Source organism: Diplotaxodon limnothrissa, linkage group LG5 (assembly GCF_057381915.1).
Source record: "Diplotaxodon limnothrissa isolate DT_005_m linkage group LG5, D_limnothrissa_male_GT1.1, whole genome shotgun sequence".
In the NCBI taxonomy this organism is placed as follows: Eukaryota; Metazoa; Chordata; class Actinopteri; order Cichliformes; family Cichlidae; genus Diplotaxodon; species Diplotaxodon limnothrissa.
The window spans coordinates 21,240,433-21,259,468 of NC_140600.1; the positions used below are offsets into that span (position 1 = coordinate 21,240,433).

At 41.6% G+C, this 19,036-nt stretch overlaps 1 protein-coding gene and 1 non-coding gene across 2 annotated transcripts; one reads left to right on the forward strand and one right to left on the reverse strand.

Moving 5' to 3' along the window:
• Window positions 1-1,374: 1,374 nt before the first annotated feature.
• On the forward strand, window positions 1,375-13,264 carry LOC146632221 (sodium-dependent neutral amino acid transporter SLC6A17-like). The gene is made up of 11 exons (XM_085354178.1): window positions 1,375-1,657; window positions 5,068-5,225; window positions 5,788-5,914; window positions 8,965-9,146; window positions 9,239-9,349; window positions 9,430-9,671; window positions 11,369-11,561; window positions 11,639-11,831; window positions 12,110-12,269; window positions 12,368-12,530; window positions 12,863-13,264. Exons 1-11 carry the CDS (start codon window positions 1,375-1,377, stop codon window positions 13,262-13,264), a joined length of 2,214 nt encoding a protein of 737 aa, XP_085210304.1.
• On the reverse strand, window positions 4,653-4,723 carry trnag-ccc (transfer RNA glycine (anticodon CCC)). Its single transcript has one exon. It is a non-coding gene; the product is annotated as a tRNA-Gly (tRNA).
• Window positions 13,265-19,036: the final 5,772 nt, after the last annotated feature.

The window sequence follows — 19,036 nt, forward strand, 5'->3', positions numbered from 1 at the left end:
CACACTTCTGGCCCTTTCACAATACTTTGTGTTGGTAATTTAAAAATATAAACCATCTATTGCTATCATGACTCAGTTTTTCAGTTTCAGATGTCTTGACATTTTTTTCTTTTAGAATTTGCTACCATAACTTAGACTTCATGAGTGCTGGCCCAAATGCAGAAAGGCCTACATCTTGACACAACAAGATCGTGTTTTACAGATGGGATAAGGTTCTTGTTTTTCTTTTCATATGAACCAAATGGTTTTTGGTGTTGTGCATCCACAAAGTCTCCTGACGTTACCCAGCCCTAAAGGCTGTAAACGGACAGCAGTGATGTTGTCTTTGCAGCCCTGCATTCCTCTGTATTGTTGTTCTCCTGGTGGCAGACTCATAAGCATGTCCAATAGCCAATGTGACATTTAGTTACTTAAAAGTTACCCTGGAATCACGTGTGACCTCTCAAAATGCCCGACTGGTGGAGTCTAAATTCTTTAAAAAGGATTGTTTAATCCTCTCCAGCCTGATGAGCATCAGTCATCTTTTTTTCTCAGGTCCTCGGGTGTTCAGACAACTCATTTCTTCACGCCACGATTCACTTCCTTTTAGTGCTTTTCAGACTATATCAGAGGTCTGATATTTAAATGCTGCTCAGAGTCCACTAACATCTCAGCATCATCGCCTGTTGCTTTTATATTCAAATTTACTGCTAATACTACTCCTCATCACAAACGTATAATATTGGATCAAATTCTGCAATTAATCAATGTGACTGGTTCTGCTGGTTTCTAATTTTTTCCTTAAAGACTTGTAGTAACCTCTGGTAATGCTTTAGGTCACATTTATGCAGAAGCATAATAAAATTGTCCCCAAATCTTATTCGTACAGCTGTCTTTGTGACAAATTGTCTGTGATCCTGTCTTTATGGTGCCATTCTTTATTGGCTCTGGAGAGATATAACCATGTGTTACAATCCAGTGGCTTATTAGGAGGTTAACCAAGCAATAAATGGGGTATTACTTGTGTCAGCTACTGTACAAAGTGTTATTTAACGATCACAGTCAGGAAATTAGACTCACCAAGGGCAGAAACCTTCTACTATTTTATTCACAACGTAGATGCTTAACGTTGTTATCATTTAATAATACAACATCATTACTAAATTAAATGTTATGATGTCCAAACACCATTTTGGGTGCGACTATCGCTCTGTTTTGTTTTTCTGATGCAGGACTGAAGCCAAGAACTGAAATCCAGCAATCGCTCTTCAGCATCGCTCTTCCTTTCATCCCCACCTGACGTTTGGCCTCCGTCACTTCTTCCCGTCTCTCGCTCTCTGTTTCTCTCTCCACTCGCCCCCACCCCCACCCCCCTCCTGACCCTCAGCCTCCCTGATGCCTAAGAACAGCAAGGTGACACAGCGCGAGCAGAGCCATGAGCACGTCACAGAGTCGGTGGCTGACCTGCTCGCACACGAGGAGCCGCTCGACTACAAGAGCAGCTCCCTGAATGTCGGAGGGGCGGCGGGGAAGAAAGTCCCTCAGATAGAGGTCCCTGAAAACGATGGGCGACCCGCCTGGAACAGCAAACTGCAGTACATCCTGGCCCAGGTGGGCTTCTCTGTGGGCCTGGGGAACGTGTGGCGCTTCCCATACTTGTGCCAAAAGAATGGAGGAGGTGAGTCACAGGCAATACTTACAGCATTTACCACATATATACATTCTTCTTTTTAAATATGATTCATAACAGCCTGTCTGGGTCTTGAACTCTTTCAGGCATCCTACTCATGAGGATTTTGCACTTAAATTCTATGGAACTGATGAGAATTACATTTATTTCTTCATTTAATTAATTAACTCCCTTACATGTTACTCCACCAACACTGCCAGGAAGTAATTTATTATCAATTATCATTTATCCACATTCAGTTGTTATGATGATGGAGAAATTAGTTTGTGTCTTTGTGGCTCAACACTTTTCTTTTGACACTTACTGTAGTACTTTTTCCCATATTTAGCAGGTATTTATATTTCAGTCTCTGTGGAACAATTTTAGTCACAAATCTTTACAAACCCAAATGAAGACTGAGGTTAACGATGGCTTTGGTCTGAGAACTCATGATGTCACATTCATTTTGTAAAGTTGTGTTGAGCAATAACTCTTCAGGCTTTCTAAAGGTCTTTCAAAGGTTTTATTTGGGCATCGCCTGCTTTTTTCACTCATTTTCAGTCGTCCTGGTTCCTCACAGTGTTCAGAGCGATGTCACTGACCTATGAATCGTTCAAGCACAAAAAGGCACATAAGGGGATGAACCAGTGTTTTGTCTACACATAACAGACAACTTAGCAAAGAACCACTTATAAATTGTATTTTTAGGCACTTTGTTACTAGCAGGCATAAAATGTATATCTTACATAATGTTATATGTTTTTATAATGTATACATTTTTTTAGTTGAATCTACAAAAGACATAAAAAAAATAACTGGGCTGAAAACCAGTGGCAACGGGGTTATGGAGTGATGACTCCAAATTAGAAACGCTGTTTCAAAGAGGTGTTCAGGAGAGAGGTACAACAGTGAGTGTCTACATTTTCCCAGCAAAATATAAGAGGTTATAAATAACAAACTCTAATACAAAGAGAAGCTAAATTTCAAAAGTAAAAAGAACTAAAAGCTACAGATCCTACAGCCCAAACAGAAATCAAACATGAAAACCATCCAGAAGAAATCTTATAAATGAACAGAAAATAACTAATAATCAGCAAGAATTAGCTTAGGGATTATAACAGATGCATGTGGATATTAAGAAAATATTCTTGTTAACATTTTGGTATTGATCGCTCAGTCCTATTCGAGCAATGGGATTTGTTTTCTTTACAGACAAGCATGTTCGTTTGCCACAGAGAGAGCTGTTCATCTCATGACCTTGACTATCAAAAACAACACGACACTTTCATTCATTTCAGCCCTGCCAAGAGAGCAGCTGTACTGTGCATAAAGCAGCCAAGTCTAAAAATAGCTGCATTATTGATTACTATAGCCAGTAGGGCAGGCCAGGCTCAACTGATACCCTGGTAAACAGAGAGCTGTATGGAGAATGAATGTAACTGTATGAGGTTTTATTTTTCTCAGGTATGCATGTACTCTATGTAATCGGAGGCGCATGCAGTGTAAACTGGTGTTCATTGTAGGAAAAACACCTTGTCATCATGGGCTGACAGATCTGCTCTTGCTTCATTGGTCTAAGTGTTTTTAGCTTTACTGCTTGTGCCTGACTTACAGCATATACGTAGGATTTATTGCCTATAGGCCAGATTTACTGCCAGTAATCTTCCACCAGCACTTGCCAGGTTATGCGATTTGACAAGCAGGCATTTTTCATTGTGTAATTTGCTGTCTGCCACCCAATTACAGACACATTAAAGATCAGGGTTGCTGGCCGCTACTGATGTGTGGACTCCTCTCTCGTTTCCTCCTTTCCTCAGGACACGCCTTTCTCTTTCTCGTTCAGCATCCTCTGTCATTCTTCCTCCTCTGAGATGCCTATCCTGCATCACATTTTTTAGTGGCCTCTGGTTTCAACTAGCGGGTGATGAAGTGGATTTCAAGTTTGGCAAGAGACCAGAATCGCTCACTAAATTTAACTTCCTCTTTATTTCAGCTTTCTGGATTTAGCCTTTTGCCTCCTCTCATCTCTCTGCCTCATTACTCCACCGACTGTGAGATGCATGTACTACTGAATGTAATTCCCGCTTCTGATGTATTAATAGTACATGTTTGCCAGCTATAAGTCTTTATATCCAGGATGATGACTCACCCCTCACACATAAAACACAGTTGCGTCCTGATGATTCCTCTCTGGATTAAGCTCCAAAGGGGACAAATTCAGACATCCTTTAAGATTAAACTATATTTCAAAGAATATTTATCAATGAGGCTGAGTTAAACAAAACAAGTTTTATTCCGGCAAAAATGCTGTCAGGAATATACCAGGTTATGCAATGGGTATTAATTTTTACTTCTACGTTACATCTGCGACGTACCCTGTGTGTAGTTAGCAGAGGGATTGCTTTCTTTAACTTGATCTGTTATTTTCTATTTAAATTAAAAAATGAAGGAAATGGACAGGAGGAAACAAAATTACTGAACTGACCAATCACAGTCATTGTGGGCTGAGTCGAAATAGTTATATTTTCTAGAGAGGTGCATCTCAGATCTTAGGTTGGGCCATAGGTTACGGTGTGGGGTTCCAGAAGGGTTAGTACTTAAGACGTACAGTGAATATTTAACCCAGACACAAAATCCACTGTCAGTCTTCATCACAGCAACAACAACAGCTGCAAACTCAAAAAACTGCAGGTAATTTTGTCAGAGACACCCTCCATAACAGACAGCAGTGCATAGCTGCAGTTTAACAAGCTGAAGCTGCACAAGTCACCTTTGTAGGAGTTCTTAAGTCAGTGATCTGGCAAGTAGTCAGCAAACAGCGGGGATGCTCTCAATCCAGTTCATTACGTTTTTTATTTAGTTAATTGTAGTTTTAGTGGTGTGAGCCAATGGTTATTGAAGCCATCGGTTGACCATTTTCACTGTAGTTAAACCAGATGTAACAGACAATAGAGTCGCCCTTTATTGTCACTGAACAACGAAATTGTGGGAGGGAAAAAGCTCGTGCGCCGCCCGGGAATCGAACCCGGGTCGCAAGAATGGGAATCTTGCATGATACCACTACACCAGCGGCGCAACGGTATACCGCTAATGGAGGCCCATCATAGCATAGCCCGCTTTACCGTGCACTTTATCCTATCGCATAAAACCTGAGAGCAGTGACTGAGGGTGTTTAGTGGGATCACGCGAGAAGTAAAAAGGTTATTTTCCCACAGTTTGATACAACTGTCCTACTTTTACTGTAGCAGCCAGAGGACACCCAGTGCTACCCATTAGCGTAGCACTAGCATTTTACAGCATGAAAAAGCTCCCTATCCAGGGGGACAAGGACTTGTGATTTCCTGTGTAAGTTAGCCAACCAAACAGCAACACTTTTTTCCTAGAAACACCAAATCTTTTTTGTTTGTTTGTTTTTTCAGGCGCCTATCTGGTTCCTTACTTCATCCTCCTCCTCATTATTGGCATCCCTCTCTTCTTCTTGGAGCTGGCAGTGGGTCAGAAGATCAGGCGTGGAAGTATCGGGGTGTGGAACTACGTCTGTCCCCGCCTGGGTGGAATAGGAATGTCAAGTCTGATGGTAAGCTGAGATGCTTCTGTTCCTGTAAGGAGTGTGAGACAGAGCCATCATCTTTTTAACTGTGAGCCAAATGTACACTCTTTCTTTAGCAGTGCTCTTAAAGTCTTTAGCGGCTCCATAGGAAGCAGTTTGACAAGTGAAGCATGGTGATGAGATCAAAGAGGTTCTATCTATTTATCTATCTAGTTAAAGTTATATCTTGATGCAGGTTTATGAAGGTATTGACGTGTCTGAGAGTGGAAGGTAGTCTTACTTCAGAGCTGCAGAAGTAGCTATAAATATCTCACAGAAGATCACTGTTGAAAAGAGAGCACTTCAATTATTCATGCTTCCCTCAACCTTATTTAGCTTCTGAATGTCCTTGCTGGCAAGGCTGCTCCAAAGACTGACAGCACCATTGGGACATGCACAAAGCACCTGCCTCATTTGCATGTTTTTCTCACTCTGCACAGATGATCCTCTGCACATGTGATGTCTATATCAAACCTGACATCACATATTTGTACCTCATTAAATGTTATCTGGCTGTTTCTGTCGCATAACGCCATCTATCTGTCTGTAGGTGTGCGGCTTTGTGGGTCTCTACTATAATGTGATCATCGGTTGGAGCATTTTCTACTTCTTCCAGTCCTTCCAGTATCCTCTCCCATGGAGTGACTGCCCAATCAGAAAGAATGGGACACTTGCCAGTGAGTTTATATGAACTTACTTTAGTGCAATACCAACATTTGTTAATTGACAGTAAACGCTGTTTCACAGATGCATTTCTCTCCAAAATCTCATGGTAGTCCCTCTCATTAGTTGTGCAGTTACAAAAGATGACTAAAGGATACTGCCTCCAATGCCATTCTGCTAGGATGGCTATAGATAAACAGGAATGACAGTTTTGTGCAGACACAGGTTGCCCAAAATGTAAAGCTAAAGTTTAAAGTGCAGCAACTTAAGTTTAGCTATGTAACATGGTTTAGTTATTCCAAACTGTGATATTTCCTGCATATAACCAAAGTTAAAGGAAAAACCCTGAAGACTGATCTGGACTTAATGTCAAGAGTCTCTTGGCTAAGAAGAGGAATTTGGGGATGGAAAAGCAATTTTCCTTTTAGGCAACAATTTAAAGAAAGGATACAAAAAGAGTTCGTATTTTTTCTCTCATAGGGTTCAGAAATTCACACATGGGTCTTTCAGACAGTGGGAACAAACAGCCAGTATGAGGATTAAGATGAAAGACAGTTTGGATTCTTGAATTCTCGTAAAACCACCAATAACTTGAAGTTAATATTTGGGCCACTCTTCATTACAACATCGCTTCAGTTCATTGAGAATTGTACGTGTTTGTTTATGCGGACGCTGCACCGGTCCGTCGTGGTGAAGAGGGAGCTGAGTGTAAAAGCGAAGCTCTCAATTTACCGGTCGATCTACGTCCCTACCCTCACCTATGGCCACGAGCTGTGGGTAGTGACCGAAAGAACGAGATCGCGGATACAAGCGGCAGAAATGAGCTTCCTCCGAAGGGTGGCTGGCCTCTCCCTTAGAGATAGGGTGAGAAGTTCGGCCATCCGGGAGGGGCTCAGAGTAGAGCAGCTGCTGCTCCACATCGAAAGGAGCCAGCTGAGGTGGTTCGGGCATCTGACAAGGATGCCCCCTGGGCGCCTCCTGGGTGAGGTGTTCCAGGCATGTCCCACCGGGAGGAGGCCCCGGGGCAGACCCAGGACACGCTGGAGAGATTATATCTCTCGGCTGGCCTGGGAACGCCTTGGTATTCCCCCGGATAAGCTGGAGGAGGTGGCTGGGGAGAGGGAGGTCTGGGCCTCTTTGCTTAGGCTGCTGCCCCCGCGACCCGGCCCTGGACAAAGCGGATGAAAATGGATGGATGGATGGATGGATGTTTATGAATAACTCTCTTAAGTTCCCATCGCAGCATTTCTCCCATGTTGAGGTCGGCACTTTGACTGGCTTTTTGCAGAGTCGATTCTTTTCTTTTTCAGACGTTCTGTTGTAGGTTTATTACTGTGCTGTGCTGTGATTGTTGTCGTGACCTAGCTGTGGCCAAGCTTTAGCTGTCGAACAGATGGCCTCACTTTTGACTCTAGATATCTTCGGCATATCGAGAGGTTCATGCCTCACTGAATGACTGCAAGGTGCCGAGGTCCTGTGGCTGCAAAAACAAGCCCAAATCATCACCCTTCCACTACCATGCTCGGCAGTTGGTTTGGGGTGTTTGTACTCACATGCTGCATAGAGCAGGGCGATATGACCAAAAATATTTATCACGATATACATTTGAAAATTTGCGATAACGATATAACTGACGATATAATTGACACTAGACAAAATACTTTACAACTCCACAACTTTATTAGTGCAAAAAAAAAAACCCCAATGTATTTTCACTTAAACAAGCAGCTGTTTTTTATCTGCATTAAAGTTATATAAAAATTTAACAGTGCAAATGCAAATTCCTTGCTGACAGTTTAACCAAAAGGCATTTCCAGTGGAAATTGGCCGACAATGAAAACAAAGGCACTGCACATTTGCGTTTTACCCATATTCTATCGTGATATTTCATTTTCTTATCGTTGCCCAACATTATACCGGTATTACCGTGAGCGGTACGATATGAGGTAGAGCTCTTTGTTTTTCTGCACTTTCTCTGCACAGTCTGCGATGAATTTGCTTGGATGTTCACTCCACGGAAGATTGTGGCATTGTGTTAATACACACCGGAACGTTCCAGTTTTTATAGAGGTGGTCACTCTTGCTACGTACTGTTGTTACTTACAGTCCTGTGAAAATCGTTCTTTTTCACATGACCGTACAGGAAAACTGTCTTAACTGCAGGTCACTGATGCATTTAATGCAGGCCGCTTAGGGTTTGATTTTTAAAGGTTCAGTATGATGAGAAAATCATGCTACTGATTTGGTGAAACATTGCAGATTGCACATAATTCTCACAGTTATACTTCAATGGATTGCTGTGTTACAAAGCTTCAGTCTTCATCAACACTCCTGAGCAGAAGACACAAGCTGTCTTCCCTTCACTACAACTTTCTGTCAAGACTTCACTTGCCTAATCCAGATTAAAACCCACTGGAACTTATTCGATTAGTGGTGATTATATTGTAAACCCTGGGGCAGCCAAAAACCAGCATGTGAATGACTCAGCAAGGCTGGCAGAAAGACGGGGGAAGCAGAGATTCATGCTGAAGGACGCTAATGCTGAAGGACAGCAGCAGACTGTAAAATATTTCACGGCCGCTGTGATGACATACACGTGGAAGCAAATCGATCAACAAACATAGTAAAGAACAACTTGATTCAGTTTAATTTGTGAAGCATTTTCACCTGCTTGTGCTTGACTTTTTTCTGTGTGCCGTGTGTGTCTCTGCACAGATAAAGCTCAGTAATACGTGATCATATTATCACAACACCGCTGCCTCTACTCTCAGCCACACACAGTATATTTCATTTCTTCAAGGTAACAAGTTAATACACTGTGAGGAAAATCTCAAGGGTTGTGACTTTGAGTTGTGTGTTTTGCATACCAAGTACACAGATGACCTTGTGTAAGTGAGAAATATAAACCAGCCAAATCTTGTAATACTGACCCCGAGCAAACATCCTCTGCACCAGTATACTCTCCTTTCGCTCTCCTCAGGCTCCCTGCAGTCTTTTCAAACCTTTTCTCTTCTTGCTTCCTCATTATCACCCAAATTAAACTTTTCTTTCCTGTCATCTACAGTTGTGGAGCCAGAATGTGACAAAAGCTCGGCTACGACCTATTTCTGGTACCGGCAGACTCTGAACACGACCAGCACCATCGCAGAGAGCGGCGGCCTCAACATCAAAATGACCCTGTCTCTGCTGGTAGCCTGGATCATTGTCTGCCTCGCCGTCATTAAAGGAATCGCTTCCTCTGGGAAGGTTGGGAAACCATGACACAGAAACATTTAGGAGAAAAGTGTGGAGGCTTGTTTTTTGCTGAATTGATGTCTTTTTCTTTTGCACCTGTACAGGTGATGTACTTCAGTTCTCTTTTCCCCTACGTGGTGCTGTTCTGTTTCCTGGTCAGGGGTTTAATGCTGAAGGGCTCAGTAGATGGTATCGCTCACATGTTCACTCCCAAGGTTAGGATGGAAGAGTCATTGTTCCTCACCTCTGTTTTTTCAACCATGCATGCTAACAAAAGCCTCTCCTCACATCTCAGTTGGAGAAGATGCTGGAGCCGCAGGTGTGGAGGGAGGCCGCCACCCAGGTCTTCTTTGCCCTCGGTCTGGGTTTTGGAGGAGTCATTGCCTTCTCCAGTTACAATAAGATTGACAACAACTGCCACTTTGATGCCGTGCTCGTCTCTGTCATCAACTTTTTGACCTCCATTTTGGCCACACTGGTTGTGTTTGCTGTGTTGGGCTTCAAGGCAAACATCATGAATGAAAAGTGTGTTGTGGAGTAAGTTGAACACTGTTTTTTTGGGGGGGGGGTTTTGGCAACATTGAATGTAACCCCCCAAAAAAGAAACAAAAGTCCGACAGCAAGGTTCATGAGTACTGCATATTAACCAAAAATCACACCTCAAAGTTACAATCCCCACAGTCTTTATCTTATAAACAGTGGCAGTTATCCTTATATTCTGTCACATATATGTTGTTACAGTGATGGATCCTCATATTTTCAGATACTGTGGTCAGTGCACGTGCGAGCAGTGCTTTCGAGCCAAAAGGCCCATCTTCAGATTGTTCTGAGTTCTTAGTTTCTGATGGTGTTTTTCTGTTCGTGACTCTATCTGATGTCAAAGACGGGGAAAGTCCCCGCTTGAAGACAAGATGATTCTTCTCAAAGTTTTAGCCTCATATAATAAATGTACAAACCTGCTATTCCAACTTATATGAGGACCAGACAATCAGGGGAAAGTTGAAAATTTAATTAAATTATGATGTCTTTTGTTTTTTTAATAAATTTGAAACATGCAAGCTACTCTGGTAGAGTCCAAGAATATAAAATAATAATAATAATAATAATACATTTTATTTGAGGGCGCCTTTCAAAAACCCAAGGTCACCTTACAAAAGAACAAAATTAATAAAAGAAGCAATAGTCATAAAATACATAAAATCAGTTAAAATTGCAAAGCAGAACTTGACAACAGATGAAATGAGCACTAAAGCGAATAAGTCAGTTTGAACAGAAGTTTTGAGCTGTGACTTAAATGCGGGAAGAGAGTCTATATGTCTTATGGCTGGAGGAAGAGAGTTCCAGAGCCGAGGAGCAGAGCGACTGAAAGCTCTGTTCCCCATAGTGGTGAGACGTGCGGACGGAACAGTAAGATGAATAGCAGATGAGGATCTGAGCGGGCAGGAGACAGTGGTGATATGGAGCAGGTCACACAAAATAAGGGCAGGGATAGCTCAGTGGGTAGTGTGGTCACCTCATGATCGAAAGGTTCCACTGAATGGTTACCCTGAGGTACCCCTGAGCAAGGTACCGTCCCTACACACTGCTCCCCGTGCGCCTGATTTGCGGCTGCCCACTGCTTCACTGTGTGAATGGGTTAAATGCAGAGAGAGTAATTTCTCCACGGGGATCAATAAAGTATACATTATTATTATGTATCTGGAAATGAGCATAATTTGAACTATGGGAGGAAGCCAGAGAGCTTATTTTGAGGTCACAGCACTAACCACTGCATGAAAAATGCATGTATCCATTTACTCTTTTAAAAATACATGTTTTTGGCACATTAACAAGTTAAAACTCCGTAAATTTGTTCCAAACGCAAAGTACAGGAGTAAAAACCACAATTTTTGTTGCGCTTTTTACCTACCTAATTATTTATGAGGAAAAAAATCACATCCTTTATAAAGAATATGAGGATACCAAAGTGTAAGCTAAATAGGTCTAAATTGTCTCTATTGTGATCATTTATTAAATTACTGAGTGGTAGGTGAAATTGTAAATGGATGTTTGTATCTAATTTAAGAGACAATTTAATCTAATTTAATTTAATCTAATCTTTAAGTAATTTAACAGCAACAGTTTTTTTTTCAAGAAATTGTACCTTACATGGCTTTTTGTCAGAGCATCAGTCAAGCAGTGTGGCACAAAATATGTATTGGATTCATTGTGATTCTGACCTTTTCTGTCTGCAGGAATGCAGAAAAGATCCTGGGATACCTCAACTCCAACGTCCTGAGTCATGATCTTATTCCTCCACATGTGAACTTTTCCCATCTCACCACGTCGGACTACGCTGAGATGTACGGGGTCATTAAAACGGTCAAAGAGGACAGCTTTCCCCAGCTGGGTCTGGAGCCGTGTGTTCTGGAGGATGAGCTGAACAAAGTGAGCCTTTGGCACACATAACTCAGCTGAATCCACAGCATGTTCTGTGTTTCACACCTCTCAATGTCTCTCTGCAGGCTGTCCAGGGCACCGGCCTGGCCTTCATCGCCTTCACAGAAGCCATGACGCATTTCCCAGCATCTCCCTTCTGGTCAGTCATGTTCTTCTTCATGCTCATCAACCTCGGTCTGGGCAGCATGATCGGCACCATGACTGGCATCACCACACCTGTCCTTGACGCCTACAAAGTCCAGAAGGAGCTTTTTACAGGTACGCCGCTCCCCAGCACCACCGCCACACTGACTCCCTCAGCCTCTGTGCTATTAGTAGTTGAAACCCCTTGCTCAGCACTTAGAAAGGATTAAAGTACATCTGGGAATGAGCGGCATTAGTATTTATGTGCTGTGAGCAAACTGAATGGAAAGCAGAAACAGGAAATAATAGCACTTAATGGCAAATAAAACCTTTTTAATTCTCATCTGTTTTTTCAAACTTTTTCCTAATCTTTTCTTCCAAATGAGCTCCAATTGTTTCTGTGTTTGTTTCAGTGTGTTGCTGCATCATCGCTTTCTTATGCGGCTTGCTGTTTGTTCAGCGGTCGGGAAATTACTTTGTCACCATGTTCGATGATTACTCGGCTGGTCTGCCTCTCACTATAGTGGTCATCCTGGAAAATCTGTCTGTTGCTTGGATATATGGCACCAAAAGGTGAGGCTAACTACAAGATGCTGCTCAAAGCTGTGTATCAAACTACAAAAGTGTATCCAAGGAAAGGATCCTTACTGCAATTTGTTGTTCTTCGTCAGGTTCATGCAGGACCTGGAGGACATGTTAGGTTTCCGACCTTATATCATCTATTTCTACCTTTGGAAGTACGTCTCCCCTTTCTGTCTTATCGTTCTCATCTCGGCCACTGTCATCGAGATGGCCATCAGCCCACCAGGATACAACGCCTGGGTTCAAGAGCTGGTCAGTCTGTCTGTGTGTGTGTTTGTGCTGTTTTGGTGTAAAAGAAGTTTTCAAATGCTTCACTCAGGGAAAAGAAGCTAAAACATGACACGAAAACTGCTAAAATGTAAGCAAAATGTCCAACAGCAACAGTCGTATTTGACAAATTGTACTTCGTTTTTCACAGGATTGCATACCGTGTCTCTGTGTGAGTAAGAATAAAAAGCACAGAATAAATTCCCACCATTACACAGCCACACAGGGTGTACTTTGTAGGAGTGATTGGGGGGTTAGTTTTCACCTGGAACGTTTGAAAAGTGTTTCCTTTTCATTTCACCCCTCTGTCATTTTAGGCTCAGGAACGCTTCCAGAGCTATCCTCCCTGGGCTCTGGCCATGTGCTTCGCTCTTATCGCTGTGGCCATGCTTCCGCTCCCTGTTGTCTTCATCGCCCGACACTTCAACTTGATGTCAGATGGCTCTAACAAGCTGTCTGTCTCTTACCATAAATCTATGATGAAGGACATATCCAACCTTGAGGAGCAGGATGAGGCTAGATTCATCCTTGGAGGCAAACCAGGCGAGGCCCCATCATCAGGGCCAGCACGTAAACCCTTCCTGACACCTGGAGGAAACAAACCCATGGACTCCCTGTCTCCAAACATCTGCTATGGTACTAGCTACCAAAATGCTGCCATAAGCCCCACCACACCAACTACACCAAGCACACCTCTCACACCAGAGTCTGACTCTTGACTGTTGCCCAGCCTTGACAGACTCCCCTCTGACCACCCCTGTAGCACAACTTTACCCATGAGGTCTCCACTGGAGCTCAGCGCAGCTCCAGGAATCCTCACCACTGCCCTGCTAACGCCACAAAACTGTACGTAGCCATCCAGTTTATGAGCGCTTCCAAAATAACACGAAGGAACTTCATGAGAAGATTTCCAGAATGTTTCCAAGCATCTGGAAGTTAGAAAACAGGAAATAAGGGATGCATTTCACTGTTTTACAATAAACGAAACTCTGGAATCAGGTTGAGATTAACAGTGACACACTACATCTGTATATATTTAAAAACATCAGGTTAATGTGTTCAGAATGAAGTTCTGTGATCTGATTTTCTTTGCCTTAGTTTAAGGATTCCCTAGCAGACACCGACCCCATAGTATAAGGACAATGTCTGCACAGTGCAGGTAGTGTGAAAGAGTGAATGTAGTAGAGTTTGTGAGGTTCTGCTGGTTTCCTATGTAGCAATAATGGGTGTCAAAGCCATGTACCACTTAATACGCAGCAGGTTTTCTTTATATTAGATGTTATGCAGTCGACAAGGTGCAACTGAAAAGTTCCAAAACCATACCTGATTCAGATTTGGACAAATTGTTCTTCAAGGTCATGCTCAGCACAGCTGTGGAAAGTCCCATTTTCACTCCACAGTGTGCGCTGTGAATTCAAGTCACAACTAAACTCTACTGTAACGTCCTGAGGTGTCTGAGGAAGACATTCACAGCAAACCACCTGACCTGTGGTGTTTGCCACTGTGTGATGGCACACAAGGAATCAAAAAAAACAAACCACTCGACTCTGTATGTTTAAGAAAATGACTTTAAAGGTGAGCACTTCCAAATTAAGATCAGGTAACGTTTTTGGCCACAGACTCGCAGCTCTGTTCTGATGCCGTGAGATTTGTTTTCATAGGACTATGATTTGTAAAATATGCTAAGACGACTCTAAAGGCACCCGTTTATGTTCCAATCAGACCCCACATCCACCTCCTCCTGTAATTTGCGTGTAGAGTCTATTGTTGTTGTTCATTTTGTAAAAACAAAAAAAGGTGTAAAATCACAATGTACAGTGTAGTTATAGTAATGTAACATACCTTTAGGACTCTGGGTTTTATTAACCGGGAGCTCAAACCACTGTTTCATTATCCATCACTCTCACGTCTTCGTCTCCGTGCTGTAGAAACACACTCATTTCAGTTTCTCCACCAAAGAGTTAAAAGTAAACAACAAAACACTTGAAATCTGCTCCAGAATAACAGACCTGTTACACTGGACTGCAGTGAAAGTGAACTACAACCCAAAACACAACGCGGGCACGAAGCTCGCAAACTTTGCTTTTCTCCTCCTTCAAAAAAGCACAAAGGAGATTTTGACTCACTGAGCACAAGCAGATTATTGGCTGGAATTGTCTCAAGCATTGATCCACATTTTAAAATGAACTCCTGCCGAGACATATTATGGGACACACAGCAATATATATTTATATTGGCGCACAAACTGTGTTAACTTTGAACAAAAAAAATGAACTTAAAATAAGAAAAATAGCTACGGACCAAAAGATTAAAAAGCAAAAATTCCAATTCTGTGAACTTATCAGCCGACCTGATAGTGTGCACCTTTGAAAGCCTTAGACTCCTCATGCACAGACAGAAGTACACATGCACACACATACACACTGCTCTCTGTGTTACAGGGCCTGCCGTGGCGCAGCAGGGATTACGGTGATGGTCGCTGACTTGAGTTGAAACTGAGCACATTTAAATTCCTATTTAAAGGAATCTTTAATTTATTTTTTTAATCACAATATTTACAGCCATGGTGTTTAGGTATAAATGGACTATATTTATATTCCTGTATATTTGCTGTTACGTAGGCGTGATGAATTACAAAGATTTATCTTTTACAAGCGTTTAGTATGTATACTGTGTATTTTAATCTTGTGTGACGCTTATTGAGTCTGTACATTTTAGAACTGTTCTGTAGTTTGTGGAGCTGATCGTGGACATGAAAATGATGCTGCACTGTGGAGCTGATGTACGGTCTTGTTTAGTCGTGTGTGTGTCCACTTCCGGTTTAGTGGTCTAATCGTTCACCGAAAGATGCTCTCAAAATGTCCTGTTAGCCAACAGGTTCATGAAAGGCTGTCTCTAAAATATGTTTAGCGTAGATGACACAGCATGCTAACATCCTGAGCAGATATCTTTCCAGATGTATACAAAACTTGCAAGCACTTTTTTTTTTTAGGTTGAACCACTCTGAGGTCACCCATTGATTTTGGACTTTGTTCAACTTTTTAATCCTCGGGTATTTGGACAAGAGGGTGGCATGCTAAGTTATAAGCTAAAGTTAGCAAGCTTGCTACTAAGCTGCATTCATAATCTGTACAGCTTCAATGCACAATAATAAACACCTGCTAATAAAGCTCAACAACAAGGTTCCAGAAAGTAAATTTCTCCACAGGGATTTTAATTATGAGCTATAATGTTTTAGCCGTCTAAAGTAGACTCACTACGAGCTACGACATAATCAAACAATAGTGCGACAATTAGTGATGTGCGGATCGATACTGAAATATCGATTCCTCCGATACCAGTCATTTATGTTCTAGAATCGATTCTCACATTAAAATATTGATATTTTAGTAATTTAGGGTAAATTTGTAGTTTATCATTAACAGGAACACAGTGGAAATAACCTATTTCATTCGGATTGTCTACAATTGGAAGGAACTACTTCCTCTTCCATTCAAATAGCGCACAACTTCAGGTTTTTTATTTCTATATGATGAACTCTGCATTATTAAGTGATAAGAACAAGTAATCTGATGTCCTGTAATCATTATGACACTATAATTTGAGATACAATAAATAAAATACGTTTTTGTACAAGGTATCGGTATCAGATCAGTATCGTCGATACCACCCTGAATTTTACTTGGTATCGGATTGGAAAGGAAATCAGTGGAATCGCACATCACTAGCGACAATCTGCTCCTGTGGAGACCAAAGAGTCTGCATGAGATGGAAAAGAACTACACTACCCACAATCCTAAATTGAAAAAGTGACATCTCTGATTATGGAGGTTGTTGTTATCCAGATATATTAGATTAAAAAACATGTAGCCAGCACAGAGTCAATAAAAGGGAAAATTATCCATAGAAGCAAAGAACATTTTTCATTTTTAGTGCTTCAAAGGTTAGCATCTTAACATGGGAGCCTATAGGGATTGACTCACTTTTGGAGCCAGCCTCAAGTGGCCACCAGAGGAACTGCAATCCTGGAGGTTGCTGCTTGGGTGGTCCACACCTTTGCAAATTTATTTAGGGGCAGGTGAAAAATTGCTGATTCAAAAACACAGCATCCAACAAGAAGCAAGATGACTATTATCAGCGTCCTCCAAAGCATCTCCATCGACATCATTAAAATAAGGTGTCGTTCATACAGAGTAACGCAACAGGCATCACTGGGTTTTTTATGCACTCAGAAGTAACATTGACGAAATACTCACTTCTGCCCACATCAGAGACAGACAAACACTTTACTGGAAAAATCATATATATATATTTACTGGATGCAATCTTTTGCATCCAGTTTGGGGGGAAAAACACAGACACATGTATCAGGAATATGCTGGGGGGGGGGGGGGGGGGGTTTCAACTGCTCTATATGTGGAAAAATACAGTTTCCTTTAACAGTGTAAGGATTCAGAAATGAATGTAACACGGTAGGTTTGATCCACAAAGTGGGATTTTTCTTTCTGTTTGATTGGTTTTGTTTTTCTCTCTGAATCAAACATTTTCAGCTTCCAAGCACATTTTTCATCCAAGTTTGCACGGAGAGACCTGAGCAAAGGATTTGGCTAATCCTCCTTTGGCAATGTTTTCGCCCCCTGGTGGTAGCTCTATGAACAGCAAGTTGTCACAGTCCATTCAGGAATTAGTTTTCTGCTGTGTAATGAGTGGATCACTAGTGTGGTTACAGATGTTTTGTGTTTGGTGTGTGAGCCGTTTTAGTGTAAGAGTGTATCACGCAGACATCTCTGGTGTGTTCATGTCTGTAAATAATGTTATGTAACCAAACTATTCTGGAGACAGATTTTATTAACGTGATGTAGATTAATGTCTTAAAAGTTTTAGCAGTAAGTATAACAAAAGTTAGAAATGAATGTGATCAATGCACTTTTTTCACAAGACTGCAAAAAGCTAACGTCTGTTTTCGTTGTCTTGTTTCCAGTACATTTAAAATTTGATGAAAAGCAATATGATGTTATTTAAATGACAGAATAACTGTGGCTGAAAGCAAGTCCTGTCTGTGAAAAACAATCCTTAGAAATAACCCCCAACACTGGTGTGTGCACATGTGTGTGTGTGTGTGTGAGATGTGAGTTTGGCTTGGTGTGTGCAAAGCCTTAGTGAGCACACACTTCAAACAGGAGACACATGTCCCTTTACAGCTTCCCTCTCTTTCCTCTTTCATTTTATGAATGTATCATACTGAGAAATACTGTAAAAATTGTGACCATAAAAAAATTATTCTAATAAAGAGTGGACAAGCTGCTGTGACGTTTCTGGACTTTTTTGGTTTAAATTCATTCTCGGTCAAAGTAAACATGATTTATCAGATGTTGGTGGTGATCGATACATCAGCCAGTACTATTTTCTAGAGTACTATTTTCAGTGTCGGCATTTATTACAGCCGATAAATGAACATTTTAAAAGTGAAGAAGAGACGACCTGCAACGCTGGGAGTGTTGATGTTACATAGTTTGTTTCGGCTCTTCAACTTCCCTGTTGGCAACACGTGTCTGGAACATAAACGCGACTACAGATCAGAGCAGAGTCGGGTGTAAATGAGTTATCCACAAGTATTTTTAAACTGTATTGCTTTATTATGTTAGTAAGCACTCATATATAACTAGACATAACAAATGTTAGGGAGATCTGTCTGTTTAAATATAGTTTTTTAAACCGATTTTTTAAACCGCCGCATATCGGTATCTATATCGGCCTTAAAAATCCCATATCAGTCGTACTCTAGCTGAGATCACATGACTGACACAGCCAGTCCTCATTTATTTATTTGGGGCGACCGTGGCTTGGGCAAGACACTTTACCCTACCGCCTACTGGTGTTGGCCAGAGGGGCCGATGGCGCGATATGGCAGCCTCGCTTCTGTCAGTCTGCCCCAGGGCAGCCACCAGTGTGTGAATGAATAGTGGTATTCTAAAGTGCTTTGGGTGCCTTGAAAAGTGCTATATAAATCCAATCTATTATTATTTCTTTGCCTTTTGGGTTGCTTGAACATTATGTTTTGGGTCATTATCCATTCACACTGTGAAGCGATTGTCTCAATAATACGCGCAGAGAGTATAGCCCTGTACACTTCAGGACTCATCCTGCTGCTTCCATCAGCACTCACATCATCAACCATCAAGTAACCAGGTTCAACTGGTAGAATCGATATATAAAGCACTGTTTTTAGAGTCAGAGCCTTTTAAATAATCACCATAGACTTTAAAACACGACACACAGTTTTAATATGCAGAATTAGCAATTAATAAAAAGATAAGGACCAAACAGTCTATTCTTCCTATTCTGCCATACCGAGCAGAACAGGAAGATTAGACAATGAGTTCAAATGCAGACTAATGACAATCTCCTCGAGACTCTCACCAACCAGCACTGCAATATCAAATCTACACAATTTCCCTGCCTGCTAGAATAAATTATCTCCCTTTAACCAC

Coding starts and splice junctions, on each gene's coding strand:
- LOC146632221 (XM_085354178.1), top strand. CDS start 1,375: ATGCCTAAGAACAGCAAGGTGACACAGCGCGAGCAGAGCCATGAGCAC. Junction 1,658..5,067: donor GTGCCAAAAGAATGGAGGAG/GTGAGTCACAGG, acceptor TTGTTTTTTCAG/GCGCCTATCTGGTTCCTTAC. Junction 11,832..12,109: donor CCAGAAGGAGCTTTTTACAG/GTACGCCGCTCC, acceptor TGTTTGTTTCAG/TGTGTTGCTGCATCATCGCT.